The sequence below is a fragment of the Pithys albifrons genome, chromosome 3, assembly GCF_047495875.1.
Source record: "Pithys albifrons albifrons isolate INPA30051 chromosome 3, PitAlb_v1, whole genome shotgun sequence".
Taxonomy (NCBI): domain Eukaryota; kingdom Metazoa; phylum Chordata; class Aves; order Passeriformes; family Thamnophilidae; genus Pithys; species Pithys albifrons.
This window is the reverse complement of record NC_092460.1, coordinates 75,733,500-75,755,398: the sequence shown is the minus strand read 5'-3', so window position 1 is coordinate 75,755,398 and position 21,899 is coordinate 75,733,500. Positions and strand designations below refer to the sequence as shown.

Genomic DNA, 21,899 nt, shown 5'->3' with positions numbered 1-21,899 from the left:
AACACGAGAGTCAATAAGAGACTTTTATTTTGCCTATTTTCATAGCAACATTTTATATAAGATTGTATGTGGACTATACCCCACAATAAAGTTAAAATTAGCTATTATACCTAACCTTAGTACAGTGTTTCATGATTGCTTTCACCAACTTAATGGTAGATGATAGAATGATACATCAAAAAACCAAAACCTACTTTAAGAATTCTGTTGTGGTGGGTTTTTTAAATGCTCCCTTCACTTCTATGAAAAGTAGTCACACGTTCTCCTTTTTATTGACTCTAGGCCATTTGAATGGGAACTGAACACATAAAATTTGGAAGATCCCTTTCCCTTACAATTAGAAAATCCTGCAGTTTTGTGTCTAGGATCAAGAATCTAGAGATCTGGGCTCCACTGCCTGCATGGTCAAAGCAGTAACATAGCCATAAGCTCATGAAAAGCCAGATAACTGCTTCGAATGGCACTGAGGTACTTTCCCTTTTTGAAGAGTCCTTTTTTATCACTTTCAGATCACAACACATGTTGAGCATCTGATCAACTCTGTGGTATCAGAAAGTGGCTAGGTAGCCTGAAATTGTTTAAGGGCTCAACTAGTTTTCTTGAGCTTAATCAGATTAATCCAATCTTTTCAACACAATGCAGAGTAATTATAATGCATACTGCATCATCCTGATGTCAGTATTGTGTCACAAAAAGAATTGTTCCTTATGAGGTTGGACTGCAAAAGGTTAAATATTTTTAGGGGCTTTAGTCTTCAAAGCATGACTAAAAGTAGTTGTGAGAAGTCCAATGGACTATGATTTGTAAAATGTGCAGTTTGCTCATGGAACTAGACTATTCTTGGACGGAAGTCAAGTTCACATGGATGGCAAAAAACAAATCATCAGAATTATAATACATTGGCTTCTGAATATTGCTTGAAAAGACAGAAGAATGGCACACGGAATTAAACCAAATTGTCACTTAGCCTACTGGGCTGCCTTTAACAGAGGTCCATACTCAGTGCCCAGAGTGAACAACCACAGTGACATACAAACATAGAGACTTGTTCCAGAGCTTGGATATAGATTGCTTGAAAATGTACATCATCCTCTCAGCGTCATTTCATGTCTTTTGCTCCACACACTGCAATAGAACAATGAGATCCTGTGAACCCTCAGTACTGATAGCTGCAGCTAAGTGGAAACTCTGCAACCATAAAACACAAAAGATGAACTATGAGAGATGGAGGGTTAATAAAAGAGCAGAGATATCTTAGGAACTCTATGAATTGTATCTCCTTCTCCTTTACCCAGTATTATTCAAAATTTGAGCCAATGGATTTTGGTATTCCCTGAAAAGTGTAAATAATGTAATACCTTGCACTCACACAGTTGGGGATGAAATAAACTCAGAGATATAAGAGTATAAACTAGCTGCCTGCTGTTCAGTCCCACCTCAATAGGTACATCAATGATGCATCTCTCTGTGGGCCTCTGGAGTGTTTTTTGCCTCCCTGCACTCTGTTAGTGGTGCCCAAAATCACTGTACGCTCTCTGGGTACTGGATTCACATTAAAAATTGGTACAGTTAATAATACAAGAAGACCCAAATTTCTAACACAAAGCTTTTCACACCTAGATGAATAAAATAAAAGTTTCATCCCACAATGAGATCAATACTGAGGATAAAATCTAATGCATTTTAAGTTTAAAAACAGTGGGGTTTTTTATCATGGACTGCTAGTCAGGCCAAGTGTCTAGACCAGTATTTGTCAAAACCACATTGTACTTTTTCTATGAGAGAAAGCATGCTAATTATAATTCTATAAAGGATATTCTTCTTATGTAAATACATTGAAAATTAATAATGAATAATAAAACTAAAAAAGTGGATATGTAATGAAATGAAGATCATAACAATAAATGTCCCAGAATGAAAAGAGGATCAACAATCCCATCCTAGAGGCTCTGTGCTAATGACATGTAGTCATCAAGGGAAAACCAAGGAAAATATAAAATTATCTGCCAGGTAAAACGAAGGTTTTCAAAACGTTTTTAGAATTTTTGTGGACAGTTTTACAGAAGAAAAGAAGTGACTTAAGCAACAAGGATTCTTCCCTGAAATAGGATTCTGTTTATGAGTTCATCCTAACATCTTCGACATTCACAGAAGGTTGAGAAACAATTTCTGTGTAAATCATGTGGTGCATCAACGTCTCTGACACATTAGATCCCACCTTAACTGTATGAAGGGGTCCAATTCTGCTATCACTAAAATTATTTAGAGTTTTTACTTAAAAAAGCTAAATGATTCCACACATAATAAAAGCATTATCAAATAATTTTGTGGATTTCCATTACACTGGAACTTATTTTAAAGATTATGCTATTACTGTATTCAAACCATTCCAAAAGCACTTCCTGTAACATTTTCCTTACTATATTTAGAGTAAAAACAAAATCCAAAAAATCAAATGAAATTGAAAAATATATTTACAATCAAAACCCTAATTCAACTGACAGGTTTTACTATTTGAATATATCTTTACAATGTTATTAAAATCCCAAAGGATTAGAAAATCAGTCTTAACAGCTGCTTATACAGTATTACTTCTGGACGTATTTTAGAACACTGTTAGTTACAAATATTAAGGGTGATACAACAGCATAAATATTCTATAGAACCATACACAGTCATAACTACTAATTTCTAGAGGTATAGCTGGAGTATTACAATACAAACTGTACCCCCCCAGTCCAATTACAATGATTAAATACTCACTCAAAGAACTGTAAGCAAGTATTCTCCATCCAGAAAAAGACCAAAACAAGACATTTTCCTAGACTAACCTACTTTGCAAGATGCTAAATTAGCATGGCTTTTCGTAATGTGGAAAAGAGCCCCCTCTCTTAATCTTGACTCTGAGACTTATTGGCTCATATTATATGCCAACCCTAAAATGGTTGCAATAATAATGATCTCATAAGTGGGCTGTTAGACTAATTCATTTTATTTTCAGGCAGTGGGAGACAATCACCTCAACACTATAAACAGTTTAAAACGTTACAAAAGTGGGGTCTTTTTGAAGAAAAAAACATTTTAAAAGCTGGTGGGGTTTTTTAATAAATTCTGGCTCTTGTTTCATTTGCCATGAAAAGCAAATTAGTTTAGAACTAAAGCCTTCCTATTAAAAATGCTCATATTTATTAATTCAGTGGTATTTCTTGCAAGTCTTACTGATAATTATCAAGTCAATACATTTTTGTATCTAACAACCTGAAATAATCCAAACTATATAAAATTATATGAAAGCTAGAGCTACTTAGATTTTCCTCATAGAAGTCACTGTTTGGTTGTAATCTAACAAGTGAGGATTAAAATAATCAAAATGGTTATACGCTGAAAGTGAATTTAAACAGATGAAATATTGTCAATTTAGTATAGTACCTGTATTTTACTAAATGCCAGTTACTATCTAGTCTTCGGTGTTTTCCATTCACGAAGCAGGCCATAAATATACAGGAAACAAAAGTGACTTTTGAAAAAAACTCCCACAAAAACTATCATGTTAAGAAGACATTAAATCCCTTAAAAATTAGTCTCTTGATATGGTGCAACATACTCAATGAAAGATCACCTATGGTACATCACTGGTCTTTCAGTCATACCGTGACAAAAATACTGAGCTTCTCTTTTCCTTTTTTGTTTAGGTGATGGATATAAGTCTAAGGAAAAAATTTTCTAAGTTCTTCAACATATGACCATGTTCTTTGCTATGTTTTCTAATATTTATTAGAATTTTCTTTCTCAATTACATTTTTAAGGACATCTTTCTTACACAACTGCCCAGCCCTACCCTCCTATTTTCTTCTCCATGGGTGAAATACATTCCTCCTGTAACTACAGTTACAAACAAACTTGCAGTTTGGCAATTTTTTCCTCATCCAGAGTATGTGTTAAACCCTTTCTAAAGAATAGATATTTTATTTGTATATGACAACATTAATCACCATTTGCCTCTGAATTCGCATTATTAACTCCCCTTCAGATACTGTGTCCTCAGAGTGAGGCTTTTCATGGTATCCTACCCTGTTCTTAAAACAGAAACATACATAGTTTTGCCTATGACTTCACACCACATATGCTATTAGAAAATATTTTACTTTAATCTGGTAATTTAATCATTCTTAAGCATCAAGCCCATAGCTATCTGTGCACTGTAATACAGCTGCATCAATTTAAAAATCACTTCTTACAAGCACAGAGTTGATTTCTTTTTCCTGACACATTGGGTTACTGTATTCATCCTCCTGAATACTGTGGAGGCTGTCTTTCCTACCAGACTGAAAGTATAATTATTGAATAAATGGCTTTACTGTGAACACTTAGGGGAAAATCTCATTCTTCATTTATACTTCACGTTCTTGGTAAGATCCTTGAAGCATATTGATGTTGCTGACACACTGTACAGTTTCCTTTGCACATACATTATTATACAATTGCTTTTCAAAGTTTAACATAATCAAGCAGTAAACCATTGAAGTGGTTTAGTAAATTTTTTACCATTAAATCTATTTCATAACACCTTCATCTGTTTGTCCCAAGAAAATCATATTGGAAGCATAAGAAGGCATAAAAAGCCCTAGAATATCATAATGGCAATCCCATTTCACAACAGGATGGGCTGACATGCTTTTCCACTCCACTGTGTGACTGCTTTTTCAGCAGCACACATACATGATTTTCTTCTATAGCATTACTATGTACTGTATGATCACTTGATTATTTTAATAGTTTTTAATGCAATTTTGCATGTATACAGCCTAAGTGTAGAAAAACTAAAATCAACACCTATGCTGATCTTTCCATACATTCTGATTGCTGATTAGCCTGCTTCTCACACCCCCAGTAGTCATCTTGCTGGGTAAAGCAACTGGAGAACTATGATATGAAGTACAAAATAACATCTAACAATTAGAGAATTGCAAGTGAGGAATTCAATTCACAAAGCAAAAATTAATGTGAAAAGTGCCTTGAATGGCCATGGACAGAGACGGAATTTCCACATGCAAAATTGCATATGCTGTTGACTGAAGAACCTTCATTATTTATTTAGTCACAAGACTTTGGTTTTGTCAGAAAATTTCCTTGACTTTTATAATTGCGTGATGACATGAAAAGCCTTCTGGCTGGGGAAAAAAAAAAAGAGACTTTCCTTAATAATAAATTAATTAGAAACAAATTTTAAAAAATACACCCATCTACAGCATTCACAGAATATTTTGTTCATTGCTTTTTTTGCTTTGGTAATCTTGAAATCAATGTACACTAATGTGTTTTTCAAATTCAAGAGTATCAGCACAGTCCTGACTGAGTGGTGCGATCCTAAACTGGGATAATTAGGGCCCTGCCTGGGAGCAGACCCTTTAATAGAGCTGCACACTGAGTGGTGAACCATTCACACATTCCCTCTCAGCTCTTCACAAGGTTTTCTGGGCAATGAGCCAGCTGGGAAGAGAATCAGGCTGATCCAACCTGTTGCAAGAGCCCGGAGAAGTGACTCATGGCAACCTACACTTCCCACTTTCCACCACAGTGGAAATACTCACACAGCGCAAAGAGGCGCAGCGGCAACCATGCATGCTGGCTGCACTGGGAGGGCTAGCAGGGGGATGGAGCTTTCCATGTGCTCAACCCAGGCAAATAAACTTCGCAGTAGAGCCTGGAGATTTCTATAATTCAGTATATAAAAACCAGACCACTCATCCTATGCTCAGCCACTATGCCCTGGTTTTAGATAAGCTAGAGGTTCTGCCATGAGAGAAAGATGAGTCTGCCGGTCTGCTGTTTAAAAGGTGCTGTGAAAAGACCTAGTCATTCTCTCTGAAGGTCTGCCTTTCTGAATCTGCATGAAGAACTGGATTGTGTGTTCTCCCTTTTCTCCAGTCCTCTAGAAGTACTAGAATCAACAAGAGAGAAAGGGTGAAGGGAAAGACACGATAGTGATGTAGGTGACAATACCTGGACAGTCACAATAATAAAGTGCAATGTCAGACTCTGCACAGACATATGTTTAACATTAAAATGCCTCCTGAAATCCCTGATCACATAATAATACTAATTAGTATTCTGCATATTCAATACTTGTAAACAGAACTTGCATAATACTTCTTTCCTCTGCATCCAAAATATTTTGTAATACTGCAATGATATTGTCAGGATGAAGATATCTCTAGATCAGCTAGTGGTTTGGGTTTTTTTCTCCCAGTTAATTACAGATCGATCCATTCTGTGATAATTTCTGTTAGAAGGCTACTAGTAAACATTTTCCAACCGGTTACAAAGATCATACATAGGGTTAGCTATAATATTTTATATACCTGAAAATGACAATAAAAGATAGCATCTCAAGGTGACTGATATAAACCTTATATTAAAATGAAACCGTATTAACTAGTGCCACATTCTTTACAGACATACTTTTTTAATACTGGAAACTTTCAAGAGTAAAATGTGACTTACAGTAAATCTATCTTTGAAAGATTTTACAGCAAATGGCACATGATGCAAAATATGGGTTTTCATGAGTAAAAGAGGTTATCAAAGACAGGATATAAGTCTTTGGAGCAGTCTTCTATCTATATAAATAAGACCTCCCAGAAAGTTTGTAAAACTGACACTTCCACTGTAAACGAAGGAAAAAATGTCCTTTTTTTCTATATTACTGTATTTATCCCTCTGCCTTAGTGGAAATCCTGCTTCCTACACTATGCAAGAATGAATATGGCTGTTTCTCCTCTCCCTTCCCCCTACACCTTACCTAAAAATAACTCTTTGCCTTCTTTCCATCTCTTGGCATTATCCCTGTCTTTAGAGTGTGTATCACTGATGCAAATTTTTGCACCTTAGAGGATAACTGCATATTCCTCCTAACAGACTTACATGGGGAAAATGGGACTTATGTTTTTCAAGCAGTTATCTTCCAAATTTAATTTACCCCAAGACTCAATGTTTGCTTATATGTAGGCCACACATTTCCTCCAGAATTATACTCAAGAGGGAGAAAGACTGTTTATCACTACTCTCCTCTTACACTACTTATTAAGCATTTGCATCTTTCTAAATCAGTGCTTTCTACCATGTACAAAATCCTCCTACTTCATATGCTTAGAAGGATGCATTAGATAAACAGAAATATGTAACATACAGTTTTGGAAAGACAGTTTTAGACCATTCAGATTTATTTCTATTTTTGTTGAATGTAATGCAAAGAAAACTCTTTAATTTACATCCATAACATTTTTTTTGCTGTTTTTAAAATGGGATTTTTTTTCACTGGCATTACATATGCATGGTTGAAGTCAATGTGCATTAAATCAGACGATACAATTTAAAAAGCAGTGGGTTTTGATTCTTTTTTCCCACATTCCCCATTTCTTATCTCTCATCAGCTCCTTACATATGTTTAAAAAAGTAACTAAAAATTATAATATGTTTGCTTATTTATTATGTGCAATGAATTTTAAATTCAGACCCATATGAAGATCCAAAGGGAGATGACCAAACTAGAAGACAGCAAAGCAAGGAGAGTAGGTTAAAAGAGACTATGAATATCTTTTCATGCTAAATTTTTGCATTTTGTGGTCCTTCTGATACTATGCACTAATGCAATAAACATTAAGTAATTAAACTTAAGTGTATACTTACTTTTTCCAAATTTTATCAAATGATTACACTTCAGTAAAGTGCTCATGCTAAATAAACAAAGCTTACCATAACAACTCAACACTCCATGCAGCATGATATTTATACAACAGGCTTGGTACACACTGAGCTTAACCCTTTGATTCCAGGAGTCATGATTTCATGACATGCCATCCTTTTACAGAATGCATTAGTACTGATGTGGAAACAAGTCTCCTAGCCTGAAGGAAAGAACAACTAACCAATTCACTGTAGATATATTAACTTACGAGGTTGAAGATAATTACCTATTTATTCTAATTGATATAAAGTTCAAAGTCTGATTCTATGAAAATAAGCTACGGCTTTAGAGACATAACAGGGAATATAAATAACTAGGCTTTTCATAGCTCTTAAAGCACACAGTATTGCAACTAGGTGTCCAAATCACTATGCTACTCAGACAACAACAGTATGTGTATCATAGATTAGTCTAAGCATTGAGATTGCCTGTCTGGAAGGGAAATAGTTGCAATGCTGTACACAAACATCCACCATCATTTGCCTTTGGGTTATGCTTGTGCTCTGCAAAGTTTTTGAAGAACCACAGATTTTGTTCATGACTGTAAATGTAACATGAAAATAAAGCTGCCAGTTTTAAAACTCAAAGTAGATGACACCAGGTTCTTCAGTGGCCATGACAGTGACTTCCTGCCCTAGGAGAATGATCCACAGGTTTTAAGAGCCAAAATGACATTTTTACCAGTTATGCCTACTAGGGAAATGTGGTGATAAGGAGAGCGATCATTGAAAGCAATCAGTTCACTTTACTATGGATTAACACTATTATAGATTCTCCAGAAAAGAAAAATATTCTTAAAAAAAACACAGTACTACAAAAATCTTAAACTTACTACTGCAGTGGATGTGCTGGATGCACAGTAAAAAAGTAAATGTTATTATCTCATCATATGCAGGTTAACATTGTCCTCAACTCTCACCACTAACTCTCTGTAGCTATTTGGCAGTAAGTCATTAATCAATGTATGCACTGATTGGATCCATTCAACTGGTGCATCAGTGTAATGAATGGCATATATAAACAAGTTTCAAACACATTTATTCGGATATCTATATATGAAAGTAAAATCGCTACTACAATTGGTACTCAAGCCTGTCAAAAAGGATGTTTTGCTTCTTCTGTTTTACATAAGACATGCTAATGTTATGCCATCTGCAGTGTGAAACCCAGACAAATGTAAATTAAAGTAATAGTAGAGCAAGACAAGCGTCGATTTAAAACTGTAGTTTTTGCAGGTATTCTGCTAACTCGCAAAGTTAATATAAAACTCCTCTTTCTGAAAATATAGGAAAACTACTAGGTAAGGGAAACTTTTGTATTAGAGACTAAAACAAAAACATTTGCCAGTATAGAATTCCACTTTTAAAACAGATCACATGGTTAGCAGTAAATTTATAAAAGTTTTTCATGAGAATACAGAAGACATTTATTCTAGAAAAAGCCCAGCAGCTCCCCCAAAACCATTCCCTCTGTAAAGAACAGTAGAACATGACAACTTACCCAACACCCTTTTTTTGCAAAGTTGAGGACATAAATTTGAAGGTTTCTTCAATCAGCTTTCAAATTGCTGATTAACTAGTAGGTGCTGTAAGCCACTAAAATACTTGACGTGTTATGGAATAATACAGAGAACATACATAAAAGCACCATATGCTCTTTTCCCCTCACAAAAATGGCCACTAAAATAGGTACATTTTTTTCCCCCTCTTTGGCATGTGGAACAACAGAGGGGTTTACATGAAAATACAGTGCACAAGAGATGCAATGGTAAGGCTTAGCTAATACCCAAATTTGACAGCAGATGTGTGAGCTAGTTTTAAAAGTTTTATTACATTTTCACTAGATTTATAAATATGTTCTAACATATCTCCAGTTGCCAGATTAGTAAATTGCACTGAAGTAGAGGAAATTAGATACACACTAATTTTAAAGTATTGTATTATATTAGTAGATGTCTTTTTTCTTAAGCACAAACACAAGGATTTTTGTCTTATAAACCTCAATTTTTGTCTTATAAAGCATATTCACATTTAACAATTCCTACTGCTAAAAAATTTTGGCTAAAGGTGCTATTTAATTTGGCGTAGTAAAATCATAACGCTGTACAGTTTTATGACCCATATTACAGTATTTGGTCAACCAGGAAACATGATGCCCAAAACATGAAATTTCCACTACATGATGAATAATGAACAGTAAAAGACAGAAATAGAAAAGCTCCAAGGACTCATTTTCAAAACCTTTATACATCCTTTTCACTAAAGAAGAAAATTAAATGGAGTTTGTTCTCAGACCTGAATTTACATCGTATTAGATACATAAACCAAATTCTGGGAGAAAATTCCATTTTCCCTCTCCTTTAAAAATGAATGAAATGAAGTGTTCAAGGCCAATAAGAGGCACTGTGTACACCCTGATAACAGAAGAAAAATTTGAAAACATGAGCAATAATCTAGGCTTTAGAGAGCAAGTAACAATTATGAAAATAAAATTCTTTTCTTTTCTTCTTCCTGCCTTGTAAGTGTGGCTCATGAGATGCTGACTTCTCCTGGGAAACAAGTGATGCAGCACACCTCTACAATACACCTACCCATGGCATTTATAAGGCATCAGGCCAGGGTTAGTGCTGTGGGAGCATGAAAGCTCAAGACTCCCTCTCCTCACCTCATCATCCTCTGGGTTCGGTGTATGACTGTCTTTTGTCTCCAAACATGGTTTTGTATTCTTTCATCAATGCCTACCACGAACAATGCACTCCCAGACTTCTTTAGCCTTGAAAAGAAGGTTTATGAATGGGTGGAGAATGTGAACAGAGAAGTCTGTAGTTCTTGAACTGCTCTGGTTTACAAGGTGGAGGATTAAAGATCACTGGGAAATATATACTGGGAAAATAGAACTATTTTTGCCTGTTCCCTATACTTAGTGTTTGGTGTAGCCCAGTTTAGAGATAGGACCTATGGCTAGAGGGATCTTGTACACTTCTGGTATAGCAAAGCCTACCTTTCAGAATGAGGAGCTGGTCGAATAAACTTCTTTCACAGTATTTATGAAATTAATCACTTCCATTATTCAATCTTTCAAGATCACCACTTCCATTTCTAAAAACTTTAAAAACCACTATGTAGTACATAAGCTTCTGCTACTCTTCTTGTGTGCCTTTAGTGCAGAAAATATTTAATACAAAGCAAAGTCAAAGGTGAAGAGCAGACAGTTGAGAAGGTCCATGGACTCAGTCTGCAGACTGGACTACACCTACAGCATAGCAGGATGCCAACAGGACTTGTTTTCCTTTTTTTTCCATTTTCTTCAGTCATATTCCTAAGTTCTTGTTTGGTTCTGAGCAAATACATACAACTTGAAAAGTATATTTGAAGAAAACTTATCAGGAATGTGAAACTCTTTGCTGTGTCCAACATTGCTCCACCAAGTTTCACAAAGAAAGGGAGACAAAGTGAATAACGTACAAAAATTGCAGAAGTGAACAAAATCTCACGACATTTCCTTGGGGGAGTAAAAGGTAAATTCAAGTGTCTGGGGTCCTCCATTATGCACAATAAAAACGGAAAATGAGATAAAAATACTGTGCTCCATTAGAAAACAGGGGAAGTCGCAAAAGAATAAAGTCTCACCCAAAAAAATAGATGTGAGGAAGAGAATTATAGGATGTTTTTTTAATTTCCTGAACAAAATAAAATTGTCTGTAATAAAATGTAATTCAGCAGTTAATCACTTATATTTGGTCTATATGCAAGAGAGAACAAGTTTTGCCAGCAGAATGCAATTTCATATCAAAATCTGAATTAGGAATAAATGAGTTAATACCTCAAAATAGCCTCACACAGATAAAATTCTGCAAGAATAAAACTCTCTTTATATTTTTACTATGAATACATTTAAAATAACTATTCAGTAGCAGAACACAATTTGAAGCCTAGCAACATCCTAGTGTGAAACTTAATGACACAGGGTTTTTTCTCAAATGACAGAAGCAGATCTTTCACAATTTCATTAAGTTTTGTTGTTAAGTTTCTGAGCACTTCTCTGTTTGTTACCTAGATATAGTACCAAGGAGTTATTTAGGTTTTTTTTCTCACCCAGATACTGTTTTAATACATTTTTACTATTTAATCCATGTATGTATAAAAATCACATACAAATTTCGTAACATGCCTATAAAGAATTAACATGTACCACAACTGAACTCAGTCATAGACCTTTTAACCATCTATAGCCACAAAAAGCTTTTGTAACCTTTGGTGAATTTTTTCTGTGAAGTCAGCAGCAAGAAGCCTGTAACCTCCAGTATATGAATATGCACATACATGGTTTTAGCATACAGGAATTCACCCGCATCCCTCACATGTGAGCAAGCAGGACACTCTTCACTGAGATTATGGCCCCAAAATCAAGGATACTTTACTAACCTGCAGTGGTCTCTGTTTCTCACTGCCCTTAGGTGATTTCAGTCCACTTGTCTGTTGCTGTAAAAGCAGCTGCCTTGCTGCCTGGAGTGCCTAAAAGTAAAAATAAAGTAAATAAATTTGACCAGTTCCTAGAAAGAAATGAGTTAGTCATTACTAATGTTAGGTAAAAGTCCAATTGAACAAACATAATCCCCTCCTATTTGATTTGTATTTGCTAGATTTCAGCCTTCAGGTTTGTTTTTTTTTACTTAAAACATTAAAAAAAAATTCTGAAAGTACATATATAGGACTTCAGTAGAATTTATGGATGTACATGAAATCCTGCAGGAAATAAAGTTAATTTGTTTGAAGTGCTTGAAGAGGAAAAATCATAAACTGCATCAATAGCCTCATTTCCACAAGGAACTTGTCTTTGAGTGTTCAACTAAAATGCCCACTCCCTTGCAAATTATCATTCAATTTGCATTTTCATATTAGAATTTGAAGTAAAAGCAAGTAGACTTCAAGTGTTACCAGAAGCTGTAATTAAATTTGACAAATCAACATCAGATTATCTTGAAAGTGAATTAATAAGGATATTCATTGAAGATTAAAAACACTTTTTGTACTTACAATTCAAGGAGAAACCTCTCCTTTGACAAAAAAAGAGTGCAGTCTTAATGCCAAATAAAAATGAGTGGTTTTAATTTGCATTCTTAGCAAAATCAGAGAACAAAGAAATTACTACTCAACCAACCAGATCAGGCTCAGGGATGACAGTATCCCAATCAAAATAGATGATGTTTTCATTTATTTTACATTTTCATTCCAACTAAGCAAAATACAGTTAAACAGATGAAATGTAAACAAGCATTCCACTTACCCAAAGAATGCTGATCTATATTATTTTTCCCCTATAAAATTATTTTTAAAATGTCAAGTGTCATACAGTAGTATTTATTTAGAAATGGAAAAAGAAATTCAAAACATTTCCACTGAAACTACCTGGAGAACTCATTTTTTCCCCTTAAAAAATCAGCTCAGTAAATAGCAGTTACAGCTTTACAATACATCACACTATTATCTATGTTATTAAAACCTACTGTAGATGGAATATACTACAATAAATGCAATTTGATCAATGTTCCCTAAAATAATAAAGATTCTCAACTGATAAAGAAAGGTACAATTTTGATTAGACTCAAATGAGCTGGTTTTTAAGATAGTTTCTAGTATCCATGACAACAGTTGCTTTGACAAGATGTGCATATGGCATTACACTGCCAGCTGGTGTGAACAATGTTTGAACTACTGCATTGAGATGCTGAGCAAACAGAAAAAGTTGCCACGTCTTAACCCTCAGGGAAGGCAGTCATCCCCTGATCAATTATGAAAAGACAGAGAGAGGGCTGCTACAGTCTGGCTCCAAGCAAGTTTTCTGAGAAGGCAGGCAGACATAGAAAACCAAAGTAAACAAAGTGAATGCACTAGCACCATCTCCTAACAACATTGATTCATCTCCCTATAGAAGGCTCTGGTACAAAGTTTGCAGAGCAGACTTTTAACATTTGGAGCCATTCCCACAACAATCCCCATATTGTTTCATCAAATTCTCAAGTAATTACAGGTCAGCTTTACAAAGACTATACGTTCCTCTGAACCTAAGCAATGAGACACACAGAACTATCTTCTCTCTGCCAAAAACAAACAAAAGTTAACATATTTCAAATGCACTTGAAATATTTTGTTACCAAGGAACCACTGGATGCTCGCTTTCTTATGTGAATAGCATGATCTCTTCTGCACTCGCAGTTTTTGAGCAGATCCTAAAGGCCAATCCTCCTTTGCCTGAGATCAGACATAAATATATTGTTGATTTCAGGGGCACAGGATTAAGTCCCAACATCTTGCAGGGGTTTAAGCACAAAACAGAGATTAAAGGCAGGAACAGAAGATCTACAGCAAATTTATAACCTTTCTCAATCTTTAGAGCTCTCTGAAGCAAAACTTGAATGGAAGTGAGAGAACTGCACTCCCGCATTCATGGGAGGGAGACTAGAAGAAAACCAACCTCACTGCTTGGGGTAATACTGCCAGAAGAACCAGAGAAGAGATCCGGTGTTACAGAATGTGGAGAAAAGCATGAGGATAATGTTTTATTTGTGGAAGTCACAGAAAATTCATTACATGTCCTTTATCTGGAAAATAAATTGCAATGATATAATGCCAGTATATACTTGCAAATAAGTGGAACACTCAGTAAGTTGTTTCAGTGTCCTAATCTTCCTTAGCAGCGAAGTCCTCTCATGTCAATACAATGAAACAAGCAAGCAAGCATCTGGTAAAGCTGTACATTTTCAGTACTTGAAAATTAGAGAATTATAGTCTGCTGTAGCTTAGACTTAAGCTAGACAGTGTGATTTCAAATTGTGGGTAGCATACTCCAGTGGAATCAGCCTAAGAAAGCATGACTTCTACAGCTAACTACAAAAAGAGTCACACTTCATGAAAAAGCAAGGCAGCACAACAGGATATGCTTGCATAAAAGGCTCTACTACTTAAACTATTTTGATTCATATGTGCTGGTTGGGATATCTGTAAAGGAGTAAAGGCTTATCTTCTAATACAGAATGTCTTATAAATGATGACTACCTGAATACTTCAGTGATCTTATTGTGGCAGTTTAGATTATTGTAAACACAGGAGATAGAAGAAGAACAGAAAACAATTTCAAGAGATCAGGGATGATTTAAAACTCATAAGGAGAAATCACTGTCAGTCTTTCTTCTTAGAGAAGTCATCATATGGTACTTTTTTCTGCCATTGTGCTGCTTAACTTTACATTTTGCTACACAGTAAACAACCTCCCAGAAACCCATTGTTAATTTCAAAGCATTATTACAGACATTATTCATCACTGAAGATTATGAGCCTATAAAACATTAGTTCTACTAATTCATTTGCTCCTATTAAATCTTTGCAAACAAATTGACAACTTGAAAGTACCTTTCAAAATTTGTAAACATCTAAACTTCAAGTAAACGCATGTCCTATGTATAATTTGTAAATTTCTATTAACTAATTTGGTAATAACTTATGGCCTAAAAACAATGTAATGAAGACAAACTAGCAGATGCTTATAAATCTGGCAGATCAAAATTTGGTGGTCCTACCTCAAGTTAAGAGAAATGGGAATAGATTGTAAGGCAGTGAAAATCATATCTAGTTTCCAATAACATTTGTTTCAAATTTAGTAGGCACTTTTCCTTAATTAAGTTATCTAAATTAGTAAATTAGAAAAAAGTCAATATAGACAAAAGCAATAAAAAGAACTGAGGATTAGAAATTATTTTAATAATGCAAATGAAAATCATTGCAATGCTCTAAGTAATGGCTATATAAGCAGGAAATTTGGGCATATGGTTTCCAGAACTCATTGTGTCTTCTAGTAAAATATTTATGGGGAACACAACTTCTCAATATTTACTGTGTAGCTTTGGCATAGTTAAAATGCAAGCAGAAAAAAAATAAAATTAATTGCATATAACTTACCCTATTAAAGTTGATAAATTGAGGTAGATTTTGCAGTTTGTTGGCAATAATAGTATAACTTGCTTTAATTTTGTATTCCAAACCCTTGTATTTAATATAAGAATGACTTAAAATTATTTTAAAGATTTTATCATTTTAATAAAATGAAAGCTGCCACTAAAAGATGGTAAACATTACTTTGGTTTTTAAAAAGTAAATATATGTGTATTTTTAGGAAACAGATGTCACTCATATCTTTCCTTTAAAACCAAGAATGTTTAACCTATCAGCCTGTTGCATTTGAGACGTTAAAATGAAAAATGACATCTACGCCCATTAATATCGTCAATGTATAAACAGCACAGCGTGACACATTCTTGAGAGCTGAAGGCTACAAAATCTCTCAGAAACATAAATAACAAAGCACTCAGAAGGATATTTGATGTTGATATTCATCTCTGAGAAAAACACTGCTGCCTGGGCTTCTTATGAAAATAGATGCAGCCCAAATGGATCTCCTGTAATTGGTTTCAGATAGCGAGGTCAAAAGAAATATGATACAAGAAACTATTATGTGGAACAGGCGAAACAAGAATGTTTATACAGGCACTCCCTATTTATACTGACAAGAGGTGTATACTTTGCAGATAACCAGAACCAAAAAACTTGCCAGAAAACAACCAGTTTCTTTTCTTTTTCTAACTCCAAATCCCTACTTTATTTTTTTTCAAATGACTGCATACTCTAACATTCCTGCTGAACATCAAGTAAGTTTCTGAACATAAAATAACTTTCCAAATGGCTGAATATGTCAAAGGAGAGTCATCTCACTGGTAGCAGTATGCAACCGAAACATATCAAGATGCTAAGCTGGATTTAAGGCCAAGGACTGTTCTGCACTGGTTGAATAACAAGTTAACCAAATGATTACATAGCTACATTTAATATAAAAACCACTTCAGGAGAACCTCTGCTCCTTTATAACCTGCTGAGGGCCCATTCTCTGGCTGGGACCCAACAAGAAGCCCAGAATTACCCATCATTGTATGAAATCCTCAAAAGATGGTGACAGAAAGACAGTGCTGTTCACTGCTCCCTAACAGCATTTAAGTGACACTGCTCAACCTTTGTCTCTCACTGACTGTATTTGCCCAGAAAGTTCTGTAATGAATATCACAGTCAGTCAGGACAGCTGCTTATAATCTTTCAAAATGGAATAGCAAAGCATTTAGCACTATTGAAAGAATGTCAAATTTAGGATGATCCAGCTCCTTTCCAACAGCAGTCTCTTCAGGAAACTCAACAGGGAAGTCAAACTCCCATTTTCCTCAGTGAACAAGATTTGTTTTTTTTAAAGCCACACAAAGAAAATTGAGGACAAAGTTGCCACATGGAAAGCTCATGAAGTCAAGGAAATCCTGTATGTAACTGAAATGCAAGCCACATAACCCACCTGATTTCTCCTAGGTGTGGCACACTGAAAAATTATTAGTGTTTTCCTAAAGAAGTAGAAACAAAGGACCAGGCATCTAAGACTGTTGGCACCTATCTCAAGGAATATATTTTCTAAGAAAACTAGATGGTCACAAAGAACGATTTCACTCATTTAAACCCAACATCAGAGTATGCCAATACTCAAACAAAAAAGATTTTTCTGCCTTCTGCTTCTAGATTAGCAGCTGCAAACAGCCACGAAGTACTATGTGCACAACCTGAGCAGCTAAGCTGCAGGGTGCCCCATAGCCTTGCCCAGGAGTAGAAGACAAACCTGGAAGATACCAAAATGTTTGAAATTATATTATGCTCAAGAAGAGGCAATATTTTTGGACACTGCATTACTATCCCAAGTATTCCTACCATCAGGCTCCTAGATAAGGAGGACAAATGCAGTAGTGGCCACCAAGTGTGGGACTGAGCCCAACTCTACAGGGCAGGATTACATGAACATTGAATATGTTCGAAAACATTTACTATATTGACACTACAGGAATTTGTGCAAGTGATTGCCTGGCTCCTTGATCCCCAGGCTGCTCAGCTTTTCCAAGGCTGGGAAATTCTGCATTTGTCCAGGACAGAAACTTTTTGTGCCCAGGGAATTTCAAGATAAAAAGGCAGAATGTTTTGAGGGTTAGATGGAAAGTGAGGAATGCTGTTCTGGATCACAGTCTACCTTACGTACTTACATTCCTCAACTGCTTTATCTCAGAAACATAGCAATGTCTCCGGATCTGGCCCTCGTTTCCTTTTACTAAAAGCACTTTTTTGTTTTCTTGGTTGATTGGTTGTTTTGGGGTGGAGGTGATGTGTGTTTTGTTCTTTCAGGCTGATACTGCCAGTTTCAGCATACTGTTGCTTTCTGATTTTGATTCAGGTTTATGGTCTTCACTGCAACATAAACAACACTAGAAGAAGTGATCCCCAATCTACCTGAGTTTCTGTTCTGCCTTGATGTTATCCAGGATTAATTTCCAACAGAAGAGAAAAAGTAACAGTAATAAACTGATGAATGCAACATGAAGTCTCATAATGCTGTTTAATAAAAGGAAATTAATCACATAATTGTCATAAACCTATTTTCAAACAGCAATCTATCAGAGCGAAATTATGCATCTGTAGTTATTGACCTTTCATTTTACCATGACTGATTCGTAATTAGACTAGTTTTGTGAAAAATAATAGTTAATTACCAGATTTTTTTCACTCTAATTGTTTTGGCATTTTTTTTTGTGTTCAGTGTCCTACTTTTTCCCCATGTGAAGGATGCTGAATAAATACAGGGCACTAATAACATAGCAGTTTACATATTCCATTTTATAAAGCAAATTTAGCTTCCCTCTCTATAACCCAATCTAATGGATTCTAAACACTGTTTCAAAAACAACTCTTTCATTTTCCCTTCCCATTATTTGGCTGACCAAGAACTAGAAAAAAACCCACCAATATCAGTGATTTGCTTCAATTCCTGGCAGCATTAGCAGAACTCTCCCATGTAGACATCAGTCTGCATTGATCATCAGGGCTACATGTCAGACCATGCGTAACATGGTCCATGACAGCAAACCTAAATGCTTTCTCCAAAGTTCAGACCAGCTGAAGAATGCAAATGTCAAGGGTTAGGAGATGGAGGCCCATAGCTGTGCTCCAACCTCCTTTCTTTCATCTCATATGCCTGAAATTAACTTTCCTTTGGTAAACACAGGAGCAGGCAATCTACTTCATTCCTACTACTTACATTATGTAGTGGCTAATTGAATCTATTAAATGAAACAAAACCAGTGCAAACATAAAATAGCAGCAACACAAGCTCACAGATGTCCTGACACTGCTATATTCTTCCATGTGGTGTGATTTTTAAAAAGCTGGAACATGTAACAGCTAAACAAAAGAGCTAATCTCTTACTTTTACATGAACAGAATGCAGCAATGGTGGAATGTACCAGTTTTCCACATGAAAATTGGTATGGCCTATTTCTAATGAAAATCTGCTAAAAGATATTTGAAAGCTATTGAAGTGTGCAGTGAAAGAAGAACTATCACTATATCTATCCTGTGTGTGAATCCAGAAATAAAAAAATCCTTAAAATTATTTTACGTTTATATAATATTATGCACACATGGCAGAAAGTGTACGTATTTTTGATTCAAAAGCAGTTGGTGCAAAAAAGAACTTCTTTCAAGTCTGTCCATTGCAGACTATCCCTTATTCGATGTGAAGCCTACTTTCAATTAAAGCAGTCTGAAACAAAGTTGTGTTGGCTTAGGTGGAATAACAGATGAGTTGATAATTTATAAATAGGAAAAGAACTGATGAAAATGAAAGCAAGAGCAGTCTCAGTTGCAGTAAGATCAAAAGAGAGCAAATTTGGGAGGGGAAGGAAACACATTATTAAGAGAAGCATTGTACCTGTTAGAAGGCAACTGATTTAAGTGACAGAAATCTGAAAGGAAATTTTAAAATTAAAGACAATGAATTCATCATGGAAATTATTAATCAAATTACTAACAAAAATCATCATCAAGATATAAACTAAACCAAAAAGTGAGGCAGATACAAATCAAAAAGAAACATGCACTCAAACATTTTGTTCTGGTCAACAGCAAGTTTCCCAGAATAGAACCTCAACTTTGAAAGGAAAGATGTGAGGACTGATTAGTTTTGTTAAGTAACACAGAGAGGTAAAATAACAGGGGAAGAACAAATGCCAAACCAATATTTATGCTAAAATAGCCTTAGCCACTTAAAAGGCAGAAATAAATATATCTATCTTTACATCTTATTTTCAATTAAATACCATTCCACATTCACTGGTAAAGGAGGGCTGACACAAAGTATAAGAAGCACAGATTCTTCATCTGGATACCTGTCCTGCAAGTTAGAAACCAAAGCTACTCATCAGGAGTGTTGATCTACATGGTAGCAAAATAACTACCAATAAATTACAGTACTTATACTAATCAAACTCTCTCAGCCAATCCAAATGTGAGAAATTACATATCTGTTGTTGACTCACTGATTGAGAGGTCCCCAAATATTTTAATGGCAATGATTTGATTTACCACTGCCCTTACAAACCCATATCTAGAGAAAAAAGTGAGACTACAAACAAGAAATAAATAATATCAAGGTGGTCATATAAGGCTTTGGTGGACAGGAGGAAGGGAGAAAAGTTGAATAAGAAATTTGCCAATGGCAGGGGTAGTGGAGGAGTACAAGGAGGCATGAAAACTGCAAAATCCTTGTGACTGAACCCACTCATGGAGCATCTCATGGAAAGTTAAGTGCAGTCATTCTGCTCCGGGACACTGAAGATCTTTAGAAGCATCTTTCAGCCATACTTTATTTTATTGTGTGGTTCCTGCAAAAGCGTGCCAAGTTCGGATTACCCTGATGTCTAACACCTTGCTACATTTCAAATAACACCATGTTCTCATAAACTGGATATCATGAAGCTTCATCATGGTTTGTTTCTATGGTGAGCTAACAACAGAGGACTAGCAAGAACTGAATATACAGAGTTGCTCTTTGAAATTTTCCAACCTTACATGACCACTTTTGTGTTTATGAGACTATCCTTGAAAATTTTGACTGAATCAAGAAATAGTGTATACAGAACAGGAGATGGCTTAGAAATAATTGCTCTGTGCCCTAATTGCAGTCAGAGCCATCTGGGCGGGACTCTTGAGTCCTTACCACCAAATATGGGCACAACAGTAGCAGAAAAAAAACATTTTCTTATTATGACAATTCTTACTAGAAGCAACAGAAACCTCACTGAAATGGGGAGCTAAGAAGTAGAGCTAAGTGGAGAGAAAAATAAGGCAAGACAGAGGGTCTAAAGCACAGCTTGATGAACTTAAGTCAGACATTATAAATAAAGCATTATTATAATTAATTGTGAGATTAAATCTAAAGCTACAATAACACTTACAAGGTGTCTTTTACAACTTGATTTCAGTCATGTTTTTGAGGAAATAATTTGATTGACAGTCACTATGTAATCTCAGCCTTGCTGAGAGTTGAGCCTCTCAGATCGCCTTTAAAAATCAGTCTTTATCGCTAAAGCTAAATCTGCTGAGTACATTTTTATTTGATCTTTAGGATATTTTTGCGATGCTTTCTAAAATTTTAGTTGGCATAATGATCTCCAGGACATAATCAGTGCAAGAATGATTAGGGGAAGAAATAATAAACATGAGCGCAAACAGGCAATATAACAATAGCCATTTTAGTTGCTATCTTTCAAGGTTTTTGGACCATCTTTTGGAGACAGAATTGGAGTTTGGTCTGGAGTTAAGAAAAAAACCAACAAACCAGTAAAAACACTGATATGAGATCAAGAAGCAAACAGTCTGCTTCTAGACACAGAATTTATCAATGGTGGCATTCAGCCATAGTTCTGAGTGTGCTGATAACAAAGTTCTGATCTAAACTCCTTAAAAAAAAATCTGAAGCACTAAATTCTGCTGCTTAGTGTGGACTGGGAGACTCTGAAGTAAATTCTGCATTATGACCACAAATTAGTTTGTATGAATATATGTGCAAAGTAACATATGCATTCACACACATAAAACTAAATGCCTTTTTTTCTTGAAGGTGATGTTTACATTCTGTGTAAAACCCAACAAAATCAGCAGTGGTTAGCTCTGCATCTCTCCAAAACAGACTTGCAATTTACTCTGGCCTGCCTGAATTACAAAAATTTCAGCTTTCCTCTCAG

At 35.4% G+C, this 21,899-nt stretch overlaps 1 protein-coding gene across 5 annotated transcripts in view; it reads right to left on the bottom strand.

The window, feature by feature from the left end:
• Positions 1–21,899, bottom strand: part of FOXP2 (forkhead box P2) — a 194,336-nt gene that overhangs the window by 107,786 nt on the left and 64,651 nt on the right. For 3 of the 5 annotated variants that reach the window (XM_071552433.1, XM_071552436.1, XM_071552432.1), the window contains exon 3: positions 12,172–12,261. In XM_071552433.1, coding sequence (XP_071408534.1) covers positions 12,172–12,261 — 90 coding nt within the window. Of the gene's footprint in view, positions 1–12,162; positions 12,262–21,899 lie in introns of those variants that run through there. The other 2 variants (XM_071552434.1, XM_071552435.1) reach the window with 2 other exon arrangements.